The sequence below is a fragment of the Dasypus novemcinctus genome, chromosome 6, assembly GCF_030445035.2.
Source record: "Dasypus novemcinctus isolate mDasNov1 chromosome 6, mDasNov1.1.hap2, whole genome shotgun sequence".
NCBI classification, from domain to species: domain Eukaryota; kingdom Metazoa; phylum Chordata; class Mammalia; order Cingulata; family Dasypodidae; genus Dasypus; species Dasypus novemcinctus.
The window spans coordinates 81,225,753-81,243,453 of record NC_080678.1 but is presented as its reverse complement, the minus strand read 5'-3'; the positions used below and the strand labels follow the sequence as shown (position 1 = coordinate 81,243,453).

At 39.7% G+C, this 17,701-nt stretch overlaps 2 protein-coding genes across 2 annotated transcripts in view; one reads left to right on the top strand and one right to left on the bottom strand.

The window, feature by feature from the left end:
- Positions 1-435: 435 nt before the first annotated feature.
- Positions 436-17,700, bottom strand: ANAPC16 (anaphase promoting complex subunit 16). The gene is made up of 4 exons (XM_004470578.5): positions 17,591-17,700; positions 11,743-11,911; positions 5,348-5,422; positions 436-4,081 (listed from the first exon to the last, which is right to left on the bottom strand). The coding sequence occupies exons 2-4, from the start codon at positions 11,882-11,884 to the stop codon at positions 3,966-3,968; spliced, it is 333 nt and encodes a 110-aa protein (XP_004470635.1). The 5' UTR covers positions 11,885-11,911; positions 17,591-17,700; the 3' UTR covers positions 436-3,965.
- ASCC1 (activating signal cointegrator 1 complex subunit 1) overlaps positions 17,423-17,701 on the top strand; it is a 112,793-nt gene continuing 112,514 nt past the window's right edge. The window contains exon 1 of the mRNA XM_058298994.2: positions 17,423-17,522. The gene's annotated coding sequence lies outside the window, so the exon portion shown is untranslated. The remainder of the gene's footprint in view (positions 17,523-17,701) is intronic.

The window sequence follows — 17,701 nt, the reverse complement described above, 5'->3', positions numbered from 1 at the left end:
TGGAACGTTAGGCAATTACAAGGAGGCCTGGCAAGATATTTTAGGCAAAGTTAGGTGCTTTGGCCAAGGGACAGGGAGAAGCAGGTGGCATTCTCCAAGTTTAGGTTTGCCTAAAAAGGTACCAGGTCCTTGGGTGGGTGCCTTCTTTTCCTTTTGGATAATGGGCATCTCTTGATCCTATCTCCTTTTCTTCATCACTCATAGCCTAAAGGTCCAGAATTTCTATTGCTGCAGGCCTTTAAGTATCTGATTCTGTAATTGGGAGCAGGGATTCAGGGACTCCTAGCTGTATGGGGAGAGTGAAGCCATAGGCTGCAAGTAAATGGACAGAGCAAACAGAGATAGAGTCAGGAATGTGGTTTAGAGTTCTAGACCATTGTCACTTCAGGTGAGTGTTGAGTATGGGATGGCACTAATAAATAATACATTTAAGTGTATCAGTGAAAACTCTGGAATTTAATGCTGATTCTGGACAATTAAATGTGCAGTCAAGAAGATAAAATTTTTGCCTGACCATGTGAACATAAAGCCAGTTGTTATGGGTTGAATTATGTTCCCCAAAAAGACATGTTCAAGTCCTAACCCCCAGTCTCATGAATGTGATCCCAAGGATCTTTGAGGATTTTATTAGTTAAGATAAGGTCAAATAAAGTGCCAACTTGTCCTGAAAAAAAAAAAAAAAAAAGGTCAAAATGGATTAGGGTAGGTCCTCCTTACAAGAGAAGGAAATCTGGACACCAGGAGAGAAGACAGCCATATGGCAGAGGCAGAGATTAAGTTATATGCCACAAGGAAAAGAACACCACGGACTGCCAGCAAGCCTTGGCCAGAAGCCTGGACTTCAGAGGAAGCACGACTGACTGACACCTTGATTTGCACTTCTAACCTTTGGAACTGTGACACAATACATTTGTTGTTTTAAGCCCCAGTGTGTGGAATGTTGTTATAGCAGCCCCAGAAATTTAGATACCAGCTGTTAAATGAGACAAAACAATTAAATGGAAAATATATTGACATGAGTATTAACAGCAAACTCTGACTTCAGACTTTATAGTATATAATAGAAGTGACAGAAAGATGTGAAAGACCCAGCTCCCTTGCTATAATCTTGGTTAAGTATCTTACCTTCCTTGTACCTCAGTTTCTTCAACTGTAGTATACTTTGTCTACCTCACAGTGTTGGCTAGACAACCATGTCAACATGTGAAAATGCTAAAGTACTTTATGCTCAGAGGCACTTTTACCATAAGGTTTTGGATGTCTATCAGCCCTCTTATGCTCCTCTTTGCTCACTCAGAATAGCTCTGCTAAAGCCTCTAGTCACACTTCCCCCAAACAAAATCTTAAAAGAACAATTAGAAACCAACATATAGCAAATTCCCGCTAGCTCCTAAAAAAAAGAGGTGTATCTTCATTGTGATTGAGACCTCAAATCACCATGCACGGAAGAAGGGAGGGTAATGACAAGACTCATTTTCTCCAGGTAGTTAATTCATTTTATGTTTAAAAAAAAAGTTTTATGGTTTTTCTTTGTACAAGGCTCAGGGGTGGATTTAGTGGGATGCAGCATGGGGTCTGGCTGACTTCAAATCCAGATTTGGCCATTTACTTAGCTTGTAGCCTTGGTAAGTAATACTCGCTCCAAGCTTCAGGTTCCTCTTCTGAGCTGGGGGAATTAAATATCTGCAGTGTTATTGAAAGGATTATAGTTAATGCCTGTGAGTGACTGGCACTGTCCACTGATAAATGGATAGGAAATGACCTAGGAGCAACTTGCTCCATGTCTAAGCCTGCAACATTGTAACAGGAGATGTGGATGAGCTATAAAGACCAAGAAGGAAGGGGATTTGGCCCAGTGGTTAGGGCGTCCCTCTACCACATGGGAGGTCCACGGTTCAAACCCCGGGCCTCCTTGACCTGTGTGGAGCTGGCCCGTGCACAGTGCTGATGCGCACAAGGAGTGCCCTGCCACGCAGGGGTGTCCCCCGCGTAGGGGAGCCCCACGTGCAAGGAGCGCGCCCTGTGAGGAGAGCCGCCCAGCGCCAAAGAAAGTGCAGCCTGCCAGGAATGGCACCGCACACACGGAGAGCTGACACAAAGATGACGAAACTAAACGAGACACAGATTCTGGGTGCCACTAACAAGAATACAAGCAGACACAGAACACACAGCGAATGGACACAGAAAACAGACAACTGGGAGGGGGGCGATGAAGGGGAGAGAAATAAATACAAAATAAATCTTAAAAAAAGAAAATACCAACAAGAAAGGTATAGTGAGTGTGTTGCCTTGAAAAAATGGTGAGGGTCTTGTTACTGGCAGCATTCAAGTAGCTGCTGAATGATCAGTGTGAAAGGTGTGTCAGAAAGGATTTCCGTTCAACCTGGAGATCTTTTCAATTTTTAAGGCATATAAAGATTAAAGAAATGGCCAGCTTAAAGAAAAAAGTTCTATAATAAATTCCAATACCAAAGGGTAAAGAGGATGTAATACAGTGATCTGTGCTGTGCAATTATGCAAATTAAACAAGGAAGAGAAAGGTAGCAATTGCCTTTAAACTGTCACTGACAATCTGATATAAAGGTTTACTGAAGTCTAGGTATTTAAAATTCTTCCCTTGGAAATCATTGAGATGGCTGGTAATGAAAAGTACAATGTTAGTAATCTGCTTTCAAACACGGAAATTTACTTGTTTTGGTTGAAGAGTGGGTTAAATTATAAGTGACTGTGATCCATTCCAAGTTCTAAGATTTTCTTCTGCCTGAGCTATGTGACCGTAAGCAGGTCTTTAACTCCATTGTGCTCACTTCTTACAATGAAAGAGGTCACCGCCCTGTTAGGCAGTAGGTGCTAAACATTTTGAACTCTTGAGATTAAGGCCAATTGCTACTGGGATTATATGTATTTATAATCAAGCAACTTTAAGCAGATCACGTATAAATTATTAATGAGGAGAAAGACAAAATGCTAAGGCAAAATTTGCACACAATCTAATAAATGATTCTAAACATGCAGGTGGACCTGGGGTCCCGAGGGAGAACAAAGTACATCTGCTTTTAGTCTTCCACGTTTTCCCCTATCATGGCATAAAGATCTACTCAGATACTGATGAAAAATTCACAAACTCTTATAAAGACAGATCTCTGAGGTAAAACAAGCCTACCATTTGTTAGGAGAAATGTTTTTCAGATTCCCTTCTTGTAAAAACTTCTTTGACCTCTTCTCCCATCCTATATCCCTGTGACTTTGAAAGGATAAAGAAACCAATTTGGAGCTCTTTCAAAGGATTTATTTGCTAAAGAATTGCTTTAATCCACTGATAACTTTAACTCAGGATTTCTGTGTTTAAAAGAGTTTGTTTGCTGCTTTAACAGTGCTTCAACATTCAAAAAACAACTATTTTTCCAGCATGTGGCAGGTCTAAAAGAGGTTAGAAAAAGAATCTGTAGAACTAGGTGTCTAAAAATAGAAAAAATGACCATTTAGAAATTCCTCATTTGGACAGGTCCTGAGTTGAAATAATCGGCAAAAAGAAGTGTTCTAGGTCAGAAATGCCGTATTTTATAACTACAGGTCTTGACCTTGGACTTGACTGGTGAGAATTTCCAGGCACTGAATGAATGACAGGACAGACACCATTCAGCTGGTCAATTCTGGCATGTCTCCTATCTGGCTTGGTGTAGTTTTATAAGTATCGCTTACATCTCAAACTCCTGGTTCTCTGGAACCTATTGTCTTAATCTGATTCCCAATATTTTCAAAAACAAACAAAGTTTTCCCTGTAAGACCACATATTTAAGTATTTGTTGCCTGTGGACAGATACAGAGAAGCCAAGAATGGAGGTGAATCAGCAATTCAGTGATGTAGCTGTGAATCCCTGGGTGGCTATGGAGGCTGTAAGGAAAGTCCTTTGCTGGCTCTGTCTGCCCTTGCTGTGCTGCAGAGGTGGTCATCCAAGGCAACATCAACCTGATGAGGGTGTGAACCCCAGAAGCTGCTCGATTGGTTTAAATCGCCATTCATCTGCCTCCAGTTCTTCTACCAATCCAGCTAGTTTTTCCATCCGAGCAACCTGCTGATCTGAAAAGAGTCAAGGAGGTAATATATAATACAATGATGTATTTCCCATGAGATCATCACCAACCACCAACATGATGATTGGTTTCAAAATAATTTCTACAAGGATTACTCCTCAATATTCTAGTAGTGGGGTCTTATTCTATGTTGGTCAGAAAACTTTTCTTAAAAAAAAACAAAACAAAAACGGAACATTCCCAATCATTCCCTCTTCACCTTCGCTGCTATTCATTGCACAGTTGAAACTTTCCATGTCAAAATAAACAAACATCTGCTTGATTATCCTGAATATTTTCAAGTATAATAGGTTGTTTGTTTCCTCTCCTGCAGGTTTTATAAAAATCATCAGACCCTTATCTTTCTCTTCTTCAATCACATTATGCAGCCTCAGTCGACTAGGTTTCTTTATAGAAGGCAACTGCTGTATTTTTTTTTTTTACTCTTACTGTAGTAACATATATACAACTCAATCTGTGCTATATTCTTTTTTTCTCATTAAAAAATTTATTGAGGGGAGTGGCTGTGGCTCAAGTGTTTGAGTGCCTGCTTCTCACATGGGAGGTTCCAGGTTTGGTTCCTGGGGTTTCCTAAAAACAAAAGACAAACAAGCAAACAAACAAAAAAACCAACTCAGGGAAGCTGATGTGGCTTGGTGGTTGAGTGCCGGCTTCACATATACAAGGTGCCAGACTCAAAAAAATTATTGAAGTATATCATTCACACACAAACATACATATATATTCATCCTCCATGCAGTAGCAATTTGTATACTAAGATCCTAGGGTTAGAAACAATTGAAGCCCCCCGTCCCCCAACAATGCTTTCAGTGGAGAAATGGTCTGGGGAAGGAGCATCATTTCCTAACGCTTAAATGAGGGCCTGGCGAGGTGTGACAGGACACAAAGGCACCACCAGGATGTTAGTGTTCAGACAGACTTTGAGGTATGACATGAATATTTGAAGATGATGATGGTAACTAGGGGAGGATACTGGTAAAAGGAAGTTTCAGAAAAGAGAGGAAAAACAACACAAGAGGAGTAGGCTACATTAACTCCATTAGAAAACTAGCCCTTTTGATTTCAATTTTAAGCCTCAATGTGGACATTATGTCTGGATTAAGACCTCAGAATGTTTATGTTTGCAGGTAATTTAAGAAGTCCACTTAAATAACCTTGCTGAGTTTTGGCCGTTTTTGTTACAGAACACACTGACCTTTCTGAATCCCCATCTCTCAGTAAATTTATTCTAACACAACACTCAGATGCTTACCATGTTTCACCTGTTTAAGTGTAGAGGCCACTTGATAGCTGAAAACAGATTCACAGAGGAATCTCTCAGAGCCATCTACAAACAAAAGAAGAAAAGGTTTTAATCTGCTCTAAGGGTTTTATGGCTACTGATAAACTAAGTAAACATGCCTAGTCTTTCTCTACTTTTACATTCAGGGTCTACTTTTTAGTATTTACAAAGATATCTGCTTCATTTAAAACTAACACTACTTTGTTATAAAAGCTACTTCATCTATACCTAGAAAATCAAAATAGTTCCTCTACTTGTTTAAGAGTTTAAAAATAGTCCTTAAAGAAAAACAAAAACAATAAACCTCAGTTTGATGTCCTGGTCAACATTACCCATAAAAACTGAAAGTTTCTTAATGATCTCCTACTCTGAATATCAGGCAAACACTGACAGCTGACACATTTGGTACTGTGGAAAAAACAAAGGTCAAAATCATTTTCATTTTAAAGAATAACAATTAGGGAAAAACAGCTGTTGTTGACTTTTAAAATAATTTTATTGATACATATTAAAACGTACAATTCATCCAAAGTGTACAACCAGTGGAATATGGTAAAATCAGTTGTGCATTCATCACTTCAATCATTATTAGAGCATTTTCATTATTCCAATAATAAAAAACAAAAGAAGCTCTATCCTTTAATAATCACCTCTTAATCTCTCTGCCTCCCCTGCCATACTTAGTTGCTATTGTTTCCATCTTTCTAATTTGTATTTATATTTTGTATAGATGAGTCAAACAATATGTAGTACCTTTTGTCTAGTTTCTTTCACCAGAGTACTTCCCTTTTCTAAAAAAATAATAATGGAAGGTTATTAATATATTATTATACTCTATTGTCCATATTTTGCTTTGGTAGTATTTTTGCCTGATATTAACATCATTTTTTTTTTTAAGATTTATTTTTCTCCTCCCCTGCCCCATCCTTTTGTCCATTTGTTGTGTGATCTTCTGTATCTATTTCTCTTTTTTGTCTTCTCATCTTTCTCCTCTAGGATTCAGAGGGATTCAATCTTAGGGACCTCTGATGTGGAGGGAGGTTCCCTATCAATTGCATCACCTCAGTTTCTAGTCTCTGCTGTGCTTCACCTTGACTCTCCCCTTCATCTCTCTTTTGTTGCATCATCATCTTGCTGCGTGACTCACTTGTGTGGGGGACTGCTTCACCACACGGGCACTTGGCTCACCACATAGGCACGCTTTCTCTTCTTTTTCACCAGGAGGCCCCAGGGGTTGAACCTGGGTCCTCCCATATGGTAGGCAAGGCCTTATCACTTGAGCCACATGGCTTCTCTGATATCTGATATTAACATCTTGTAGCTTTTTTTTTTTTAAAGGAGGTACCAGGGATTGACCCCAGAACCTCATACATGGGAAACAGGCATTCAACCACTGAGCTACATCCGCTCCCCAATGTTGTTGATTTTTAATATATCAAATTACATCACTGTGACCATCACAATTCCCAACACTGTTGGGAAATTTCATTCTGTAAATGCAAATTGTAACCTTGATTTTCCAACTGAACCAAAACACTGCAATTTGCATGGTGATAAGAGTATGGTGCAATTTCAGAAGCTAGCATTGTACTAGTGCCAAGATCTGCCAACAAGGAGGCTGACTTGGTCACCACAGCACTTGGAAGATGATTGTGAAACACAAGCTAGTTCCTGTTATTCCTAGTCAGGCGAAGGCTGACAGAGCAAAACATACCCCTCAAAGACACAGAGCTCATGTAGGAAAATGTGATTTTTAAAAGGGTAGCAGAAACCATTTGAGCAAGTATCTTATTGCAAAATCTTAACACAGATGCAGGGAGAAGATACAGCTGTCTTTTTTACGTGATAGTTCATGCCAACACTACTGAGTGTCAAGCGTTCATCCATCAGTCGTGCTGGTTTGTCACCTAAGTATTAAGTGACAAGGAGACAGGAGTAACAATACATTTTGGCCTCATGCTGAGTTTCACACAAGGCAGACCTTATTTCAGTAGTCACCATAACCAAAATGTAAAAAGCTACAGACATTATATCCAAATGGCTTGACTACACAACCAAAAGGGCTTCCTTTATGTTATCTTCAAAACTGATGCCCTCCCTTGCAAAAAAAGAGAAAAACCACACAGAAAATACAATTATTAGGAAAAGGGTTACATTCTTTAAATTTTACCTCTTTTCTATATATATTGTGCAATATATCTTATATGATCCTATCCCCTCCATTCATCCCCATTTCTCTGTCATCTGTGAGGAGATCTACTAAACCAGGGGTTCTTAACAAGAGGTCAATGAGCCTAAATTGAAATTCAAAAAAACATTATTTTTGTGGGGACACATTGGTGTGGGTATAATATATTTATTAAATAATACCCAGTATAGTGTGGACTTAGTAAGGGATCCGTGGTTTCTACCTGACTGGCAAAGGGATCTGTGGAACAAAAAAGGTTAAGAACCCCTGATCTAAACTAATAATCTGATTTTCAAGTAACTGAATTTATACTGACTATCCAGTTTATTTTATTTTTTTAAAGATTTATTTATTTATTCCTCTCCCCCAGCTGTCTGTTCTCTATTTGCTGTATGTTTTTTCTTTGTCCGCTTCTGTTGTTGTCAGCGGCACAGGAATGTGTGTTTCTTTTTGTTGCGTCATCTTGTTGTGTCAGCTCTCTGTGTGTGCGGCACCATTCTTGGGCAGGCTGTACTTTCTTTCGTGCTGGGCGGCTCTCCTTTCAGAAAGCACTCTTTGTGCGTGGGGCTCCCCTACGTGGGGACACCCCTGCATGGCACAGCACTCCTTGTGCGCATCAGCACTGTGCGTGGGCCAGCTCCACATGGGTCAAGGAGGCCCGGGGTTTGAACCATGGACCTCCCATGTGGTAGACAGACTCCCTAACCACTGGGCCAAGTCCGCTTCCCGACTATCCAGTTTAAATATCAAGGCAAGCTAAAGACATCACTGAGTTTTTTAGATAAGGACTATGGGTAGCACACAACTATGAATCCTACTATAGGGAAAGGGACAGTTGTAAACATTTGACACCAATGATGGAATTTATTATAGTTTTTCTCTGTTAATGATATGCCATTGTTTATTATCCTATTTATACCCTTATACCCAATTATATTAATTCAAATTTTATTTTACAAAGAGAAAGCATAAAGAACTTACCTCCCTGGTGGTTTGATCCTGAACTTTAGGATCTCACACAAGGCTGTGGGTATTATGGGCCATAAGGACCAGGCCAAGATGTATTTGGAAGCTCTTGGAAGTGCTACCACTTACTTACGTTTAATCACAGGTCTAGTGGGATAACATGCTTAATTAAGTTATGACAGTGGCATATTTTCCTTGGTAATGAACTTCAAAGCAAAGCTAGTCTCTCAGAGGCACCTGCATGTCACTTCACTTGTATGCCTATGGTACACAATTTTGCTGATTTGCAACTCTGTATTAACCACAAAGTCCATTGCTTCTTAGCCATATCCTATTAGATGGGATATCTGTACCAATCTAAAGCCTGGAATTTCTCCAGAGAGGAGCCAGCCTGGGGCAATCTGTCTTCCATTTAGAAATTGTAATCAAGCCCTTTGTAACACACGAAGTAGCAATTCATCAGCTTTCCTCTTAAGGGACATGCAAAGGTTATAAACAGTAAAAAGAGTGAAAAGTTCAATAAATTGCCCAAGTCTAACACCACTGCCAACTTTAATAAATAGGATGCTAACAAATTCATTTAAAAGAATATTACCTCACAGCAGGAAATTAGATAATGCCAGATAATTTACTCTTCAGTGGCCTCTGATGTCACAAAAATACAGCCACTTCTGGGTTCGAAGGCAGTCTCTAATTTGCTCACTAATAACCCAGAGAGGACAATCTTAGCCAAGGGCAGGAGAACACTGGAAACTACTGGAAACTGCTGTATACTGCTTATGTAAGGTGTCTGTTATCAAAGAACATACACTTGTTCTAAAACGTTAAGTCACAAGGTTAACTATATGTTATTGGATTTATTATCCTAAACCTTGGAGGATGCAAGATCAAATTGAACCTGTCAAGATTATAAACAGTATCTCCAATCTTGATTCCTGATCATTTTTGTTTCTTATTCTGAAGAGGTAATTCTTCCTACTCTATTTTCATATTCTATTAAACGAAATGGTCAGGTACATCTGTGTCAAATTAATTGTATAATAGTATCACCCATAAACATGGTAGAAATGCTTCCAAATCTAACATCCTTATTAATTCATGATTATGAGTACTCTTTTCCAATTAACATTTTTGATTTGACCAAGGTATTTCAGGGGTTGCTACTTATACATTATTTTTCATAGTCTGTCTTTAAGTGTAAGCAGCTTTAAGACTTAGGTTAAACCTTAAACTTAAGAAAGTGAACAATCAAAACTGTGCACTGTGAATTTAAATGTAATATAAATTCTTCCTCCAATGGCAACCAAACATATTCCTTCATAATGTACAATGGGATGGAACAAAAAGGGATAGATCTATAACTCGTTAAAACATCAACATTCAGACTAATCTCAGAAACCCTTCTTCTTTGTCTGGTATATACTGACAAAGAATGCTAACAGCTTTGAGACTACTGTGGTACCTCCTGTATTAAATCCCCTCTGTAGCTCGATTTTAAATGACTTCAATCTTAGAGCTCCATTGTTAAACACTGATTCCCCTTTGGCTGCTATAAAAATCATTAAATAATTTAAGTGCCTCCAACTTTGACTTGACGTGTGGGAAACTTCCTCAATACTAGGTCTCTGCTGCATGTAACTGAAGTAATTATATGTATGTATGTGTGTGTGTATATATATATATATATATATATATATTTTTTTTTTTTTTAGGAGATACCGGGGATTGAACCCAGGACATCATACCTGGGAAGTAGACATTCAACCACTGAGCTACACCTGCTCCCTGATAATATATTTTTAGTGCCAAATATAAAAAAATAGGCCCCAATAATTTACTACCTCCAGACTTAGTGATCCTAACTTGAGTATTTAGTTTGCACAAGTGAAGAAAATGAAAAGGCATACCCCTCAGATGTATGCCTTAACTACACTACCTGGTCATCTATTTCACTACTAATTATGACCCAAACCAAACAGAGAGAGTTTTGTGGTTCCAGAATTTTCCACGTTTTTTCTGTAACAAGTGAATTTTATTTGCCCTGGCTTAACCCAGAGCTCTCTGCTTTTTATTATCCTTGATATATAAAAGAAAGATCACCCCAAAAAGCTGATTCTCAATTATAGTTTGTACCTTTCTCACATGCCTAAGCAGACATTTCCAGACTAATTTTTAAACATACTTGCTGAAATGTGCAATATTTAAAGCAAAACAGACCAAAACAATTATGCCAAACGTACAAGAAGCAAGTAGGTTTTGAATCTTTAATAGATTCTTTGCCAACACTTTTCAAAGTATGATGAGAGGACTACATCCACCAGAATCCCCTGGATGGTAATCAAAAATGAAAATTCCTAGTAGATTAATCTAATTCAGAATCTCTAATATAGGCATTTAAATATGCATTTTAAATGAGCCCTTTAGATGATTTTTTGACCATTATTAAGAATTACTGGTTTAGCTCCTAGAGTGACCTCTACATATCTAGGTTCAATGAATACCCAGAAAAAAATCTAGCAGTGATAAAAACTGCTGCCTCTTAGGTCACTAGCTCCGTTGGTTCTGCCACAGTATTCAAGAATCTGGAAAGTCCAGGTACTATTTCATGCTTATAGCCTGGACCATGATCTTGCTTGGCAGCCAGTCTGCCAGTGTGTGCTGTGTAAGGGTGTAGATGGTTTCATGCCAGTTGAGCTCCAGTACTAGCAAAACCACACAGTACTGTCCTCAGTGGGCTACGAAAGTCAAGCTCACATGTAAGGGCAGCACATTAGTTTTTGTTACTTCTTAGACCCTCTCTGAGGGGGCTAATCTATTAGGAAAAAAAAAAAATCCATCAAATCTACTAACCATAGGGAGGTAGAACGGTGCCAGGATAAAGCAAACTGCCGCAGGAGGTCAAGAAAATTCCTGGTTCTAGAGCTGACTTTGCCTTTAACATAGTCAAATCACTTAACCTTTTTTTTTTTTTTTTTTGTATCTAAATAACTCTGGATATCTCCTTGATTTCCAATGTCTTTTCCAAATTCAAAATTCTGATTCTGGAGAAAGATTTGTGTTTCAAACATATTATTTTAAGATGGGATGATATGTGAAAAGTAGAGCAGAAATCAGGACAAAATCATCTCTAATCCACTTAATAGCTTCTTTACAATTAATATTCATTACAGGTCTGAATCCAATTATTCAGCAAAAAGCAGCATGAGATCACCTTCTAGCATCTCTCCAGCTCCCTTGGGGTAGGTGAAAAGGGCTTTCCGTGGTGGGGCAAGGTCTGAGACACTGAAACCAGATCCAGTGACAGAACTTCCGCTGACCCCACCAGCTGAGGAGGAGGATGAAGAGGCAGCCATTTCATTTCTAGTAGAATCCTCACCTCGCTACAGAAAAAAAGAAAAAGAGCAATTGGCAAGTTTATGGAAGTGAGATTGACAACATTTCATTCTAGCTGCCCATAAGGGCCAGAATATGGTTGGTAAAGAATTAATGCCCCTCCTATCTATCTTTTCTTTTTCCTTTTTTAAGATTTATTTATTTTATTTATTTCTCTCCCCTTCCCACCTCCCACCCCAGTTGTCTGTTCTCTGTGTCTATTTGCTGCGTGTTCTCTCTTTGTGCGCTTCTGTTGCTGTCAGTGGGATGGGAATATGTTTCTTTTTGTTGCATCATCTTGCTGTCAGCTCTCTGTTTGTGGGGTACCATTCCTGGGCAATCTGCACTTTCTTTGGTGCTGGGCGGCTCTCCTTATGGGGCGCACTCCTAGCGCGTGGGGCTCCCCTACGCGGGGGACACCCCTGCGTGGCACAGCACTCCTTGCACACGTCAGCACTGTGCGTGGGCCAGCTCCACACGGGTCAAGGAGGCCCGGGGTTTGAACCGCGGACCTCCCATGTGGTAGACGGACACCCTAACCACTGGGCCAAGTCTGCTTCCCATCTATCTTTTCTTCTAGTACAACTTTTCATTGATGCTCCTGGGCCAAAACGTCACTCAGGTTTTTGAAAAATGTATTTAAGAGTAGTTTATTTAATGAAAACACTACTTCCTACTATTAGCAAATAGTTTATATTGCGCTTAAGATAGACTGTGGGTGATTTATAGGTTATGAAGGGGTGATATGGCAGTGCCCAGGTAGCATTTGTCTGAGAAAATAAATTATTTAAGGATAAAACAACCATCTTCCATAGGACAGTTTGTCTTGGATACATCCTGACCAAACCACACCAAAAAATTCACTTTTAAAAATTTTCCACAAAAAATTCCAGAGTAACACTGTGTTCTGTTCCCAAGGAAGGAGAATTGGTTAGGAAATACATATTGGCCCTTTCATTAAAGTTTTTTTTTTTTTTAACCTTTTCATCCAAATGTAATCCCGCATTTTATCACTGGGTGGCGTCCCAAAACTGGAACAAAATAGCTCAGGAAATTATCTTGGAGATCATGGCCTACTATGAATACAGCAGTTATGAGTGTTTAATCCTGGCATATAAAAAAAGCAGAAAGTTCAAATGGAAATGGAAAAAATTGTACTGAATATATGATTCTTTACAAAAGTTCAAAACAAAAACACTATCTTTGCCACAGAGGCTGACACCACACAATAAAGATTCTAAGAAGTGCTTGTATTCTGAAAAGAATTGTCTAGTATTGTGCTGTCTAAAGGAATTTTCTTCCATAATGTTCTATTTCTGCACTGTCCAATATGGTAGCCACTAGCTTCACTTGTCTACTGAGCTAGTGTGACTGAAGAACTGTATTTCAAATTTTATTTAACGTTAATTTAAATAGCTGAATGTGGCTAGTGGTTACTGTATTGGATAATGCAGGTCTAGTATTTAGATAAAAAAGATGACTACACACTGGACTGTACCTTTAAAAGGGCTAATGGTTACTTTTATGTTATGTGAATTAAAAAAAGAAAAAGAAAAAATACTTTAAAAGGATTTAAAAAATGAATTTCCCTCTTAATGGCCAGAGAAAGAATTACAGCTGAAGAGTTTTCATTAGTTTGTTTTTGCTAGTTGCAAAATGAACATATTTATTACAAAAAGTTGAAACTTATTTAGGAAATAATTTAAAAAATGAGGGATTGCTGTATCGACATATACAGAACCCAATTTCCTAGTACGGAAACTGATATGATATGCAATTCTGAAATGCTGTTCTGTTCCCTTAATTTTGTGATGATGATTTAAAGATGTCAGAGAAGCAGAGCTTAGTTTCTGATAGACTTATAGATGTATAAGTCTATAAGTACTAACAATTAATACTGAAGTAGAATATGGGAACAGTAAGGTAACTGCTATAATTAGATTGTCAGTCTATTAAAAATTCCAACTGATTAATGACATTTCAATCTTGCTATTAGGTCAACTTTCTGTTTTCCTCTGAGCTCTAATAATTTTCCAAAGTGTATTCATATCCACTGAGGTGACAATTTTCCAAGTTAGATTCTATATCCAATTCTCTGGACACAATGAGTCAAAATATAGCTCAATAAGGGTCTAAATGCTCTTTAAAAAGTACTTAAGTGCCCAATCTCCAGGGGACTCCCAGTGAGATTCAAATAAAGTATCCAGACAATTTAGCCATCTTTTAGAGAGTAGCTCAGAGTCTATTTTCCATCAGTTCACAGTAGAACCTATTGTGAACTATTTATATATCTCATCTAAGACTTAAAACTCTTTAACCTTTTTTTTGCACCCCGCTGAATGCTCTATTCAAGGGCAAAGCAAGAGATACTTAAAATTTTGAGATTAGTTGCTCAGAGCATCCAGGCCACTGCCAGAGTGAGGACAGCTTCAAAAGCTAGACAGTATTACTTTTAAACTGAATGTAATCAAAAGGATTCTTTTTCATCCCATTTTCTTTCAAACTGTCAGAACTACTATCATTCAATACACAAAACAGCCAGGGTTGAAAACTACTGGAGTGCAGAATTAACACAAAGCTAACTTTAACATAAATAAGCAGCTTCCTGCTAAAGTAGAAAGGTACACCTAAGTAATTTCTAATTAGATCTAAAGAAGTAGGTTAAATTTTGAATGCTAACAGTAAGTGGTAAACAGAAGAAGTGAAACTAACAATAAACCCTAGATTGTAATTGCTTGATGAGGGTAGGCATTCTGATGACCAGAGCCAAACAAAATGTCTGACCTGTAGTAAGTCGCCGCTCAGTAAATATTTACTGAATTAAACAGTTCACAGAAACAATTTTCACAGTGACATTTCTGAAGTAATGGCTTTGTCGGCACATCATGTGCTATGTGAGAGGCGAAACAGCCTAGTGGTTAAGAGCTCAGACTCTGAAGCCTCTCTAACTGGGTTCAGTTCCTGGTTTTGCTACTTACTTGCTGTATGACTCAGGGCAAATCACTTAACCTCTCTGTTCCTCAACTACCTCATCTGTAAAATGGGGATAATATTTAACATTTACCTCCTAGTGGTATTAGGGAAATCAAGTTAGTTAATTAATACACCTAAAGCATTTGGAACATTCACATTAATAAATGACAGCTATCCAAAATCACTAATGGATATTTACTCCTCTTAGTTTTTCATACTTACTATGTCTAAACACAATTACTCATGGGAAAAGTTCTAATTCTCTTCATCTGACAGACAGTAAGCTACTAGAGGGTAAGGGTCTGCTCAGGAGGAGTGAATAATACCCTCAACTATCACACTTGACATTTTTAATTCATTTCATGATCTTAGAAGAATCCTGTGATCCAGGAAAAGGGAAGTTGTCTTTCTACCCTTAAGGTCTAGCACAGAACTTGGGTAACAGTGTACCCTGAATGAATGCATAATGAAGAAATGATAGAACACAAGAATAACAAGGAGTTCAGCAAAGGTTATATTAGCCATAGAGAAACCTGGTGTTATGATGGTTGGTCCACTACTATTTTCTTTTTTTTGTAAGTCCACTCTAATCCATATTTTATTCCTCCATTCTGTGGGCCCTGGGATGGTGATACTGATGTGGGCTATGGGTGGGAGGCTGTTCGTCTCTTCGTAGATAACCTAAGCTGTATGTGTCCTGACCTGTAGGTGTGGGACAGTGAGAGGCTGCAGCCCTGCGCTTGGTGACCATGGCAATGACTCCAATCCTGGGAGGCAATTTAGCAATGCAAACTCTATATACATACCAGTCAGTCCAGGGAGACTCTAATGGTGGTGATGCCGAAGCTTAAGGGGACTTGGCCTTGGCCTTGAATGGGGAAATATAATATAGCCTGTGCAGAATTCAAAATTATCTAATTCTGTGTCCAAGTGTGCCTAGATATCCAATTAAGTAATATAGGCCCTTTAGATTTTGAATGTTCAGAAAGGATGTGTATTCAAGGTTGCGTCCAGATGGAATGTGGGCGATATGTTAATTCAAAATCTATCTGGTACTCAGGTAAACAACAAAGAAAGTTGAAGGGAAGCAGACATGGCTCAACTGGATAGAGCCTCCACCTACCATATGGAGGGTCCAGGGTTTGAAACTCAGGGCCTCCTGACTCGTGTGGTGAGCTGGCGCATGCATAGTGCTGCCGCAAGGGCACCCCTGCATAGAGGTGCCCCATGTGCAAGAAGTGCGCACTGCATGAAAAAAAGTGCAGCCTGCCCAGGAGTGGCGCCACACAGACACAGAGTTTATGATGCAACCAAAAAAGAGACACAATTTCCTGGTGCTGTCTGACAATACAAGCAGACACAGAGGAATACACAGCAAATGGACACAGAGAGCAGACAACGGGGGGGGGGGGGGGGGGGGGAGGTGGTGGTGGTGGTGGTGTGTGTGTGTTTAAACAGATAAATAAATAAACAAGAAAGTCGTTTTCTTTCACAAAAGCACCATTTGACTCCCCACCCTGTATAAAAGGAACTTGAAAATCTTGTTCCGGGCTCAGGTTTGGAACAGAAAGCTCCCGAGTTGTCAATAAATAATTTTTCCTTCCCAAAAATTATTCCTGAGTCTTGGCCTTTCTATACGCAAATAATTGAACCTCTTGACTTCTACAACAATACCACTCCACCTCTCTATTGAGAGGTGGCTTAGATTCCACATGGATGATGGATGCAATTCTCCTGCAGTTGTAGGCGCTCTCAGTTCCCTGGTGTGGTGACTGACCATCTTCGCCTCCCAGTTAGCTGACCTGCATAAGTCCAATGAACCAGAGAGTAGGAGCTGCAACTCTGCTGAGGCTCAGTGCCCAGCTGGCACATGGACAGTCCAGATATTCAAGTCTCCTGAGTATACACCAACGCTAGCACCAACCAAAGGTTCATTAAAAGTGACAGAAGCTTCACCATTCTGCAGATTTTTTACACGATGCTATTTCCCACTAGGCTCCCAGGCCTTGAGGCAGGTGTTCAGTAAAATTCTGTTGAAATATTGATGATTAAGTTACCTGGGGGCTTGGTCATATCAGGGAAGCTGCGACTATTGGCAGTAAAGGCAGTGTTCCTAACTAAGACAGTTAAACATTTATTTTATGTTAAGACAGGTATGACCTCGCATTCATCAACTACTCTGCTCTCAAGCAGACATACGCCTATTTTCTTAAGAAGAGTCTTTCCTTTAAAAAAAAAAGTCATAAAAAAATTAGACGCTGAAGGATGTTCCTACCCCGATAGAAAAGCAAATGACTACAAGCAATCACTAAATTTCATCCTCAACAAAACCGCTTCACTGCGTTTAAACAGCTGTATTAAATCCAAATCAAACAGATGCTACAGCTAAAACGGGTGGGGTGGAGAGATGGGGTTTGGAAAAGGGAGCGGTCAAGACGCGAGCGATTTCCAAACAGATACCAAGCTACGCTTCCCAACTGGCTCCAGACAGTGAGGCGACGCCATCGGCGCCAACCCACTGCGCAGGCGCCGTCCTTCGGCCCGCATGCGCACTCAGTCCGACGCGGCCTAAGGAAAGTCTCCCACGCCCTTTGCGGCCGGGTCCCGCTTCTGCTCCTACCTTCTCCATTGTCCTAGTCCCTGCAGGTAGGATCCCCAGGTTCAATTCCCTTTCTACCAAGGTCCCAAGGGTCTTTACACCTCCGGCCACTTACCTTAGCGGCTTTGACACTAGAGCCCCGCCCCTACGGCCAGCAGGAACGCTCACAACCACGAGAACGGCGGCGCGCGCGCGCTCTTACTGCGGTGGGCGTGGCCGGGCGGAA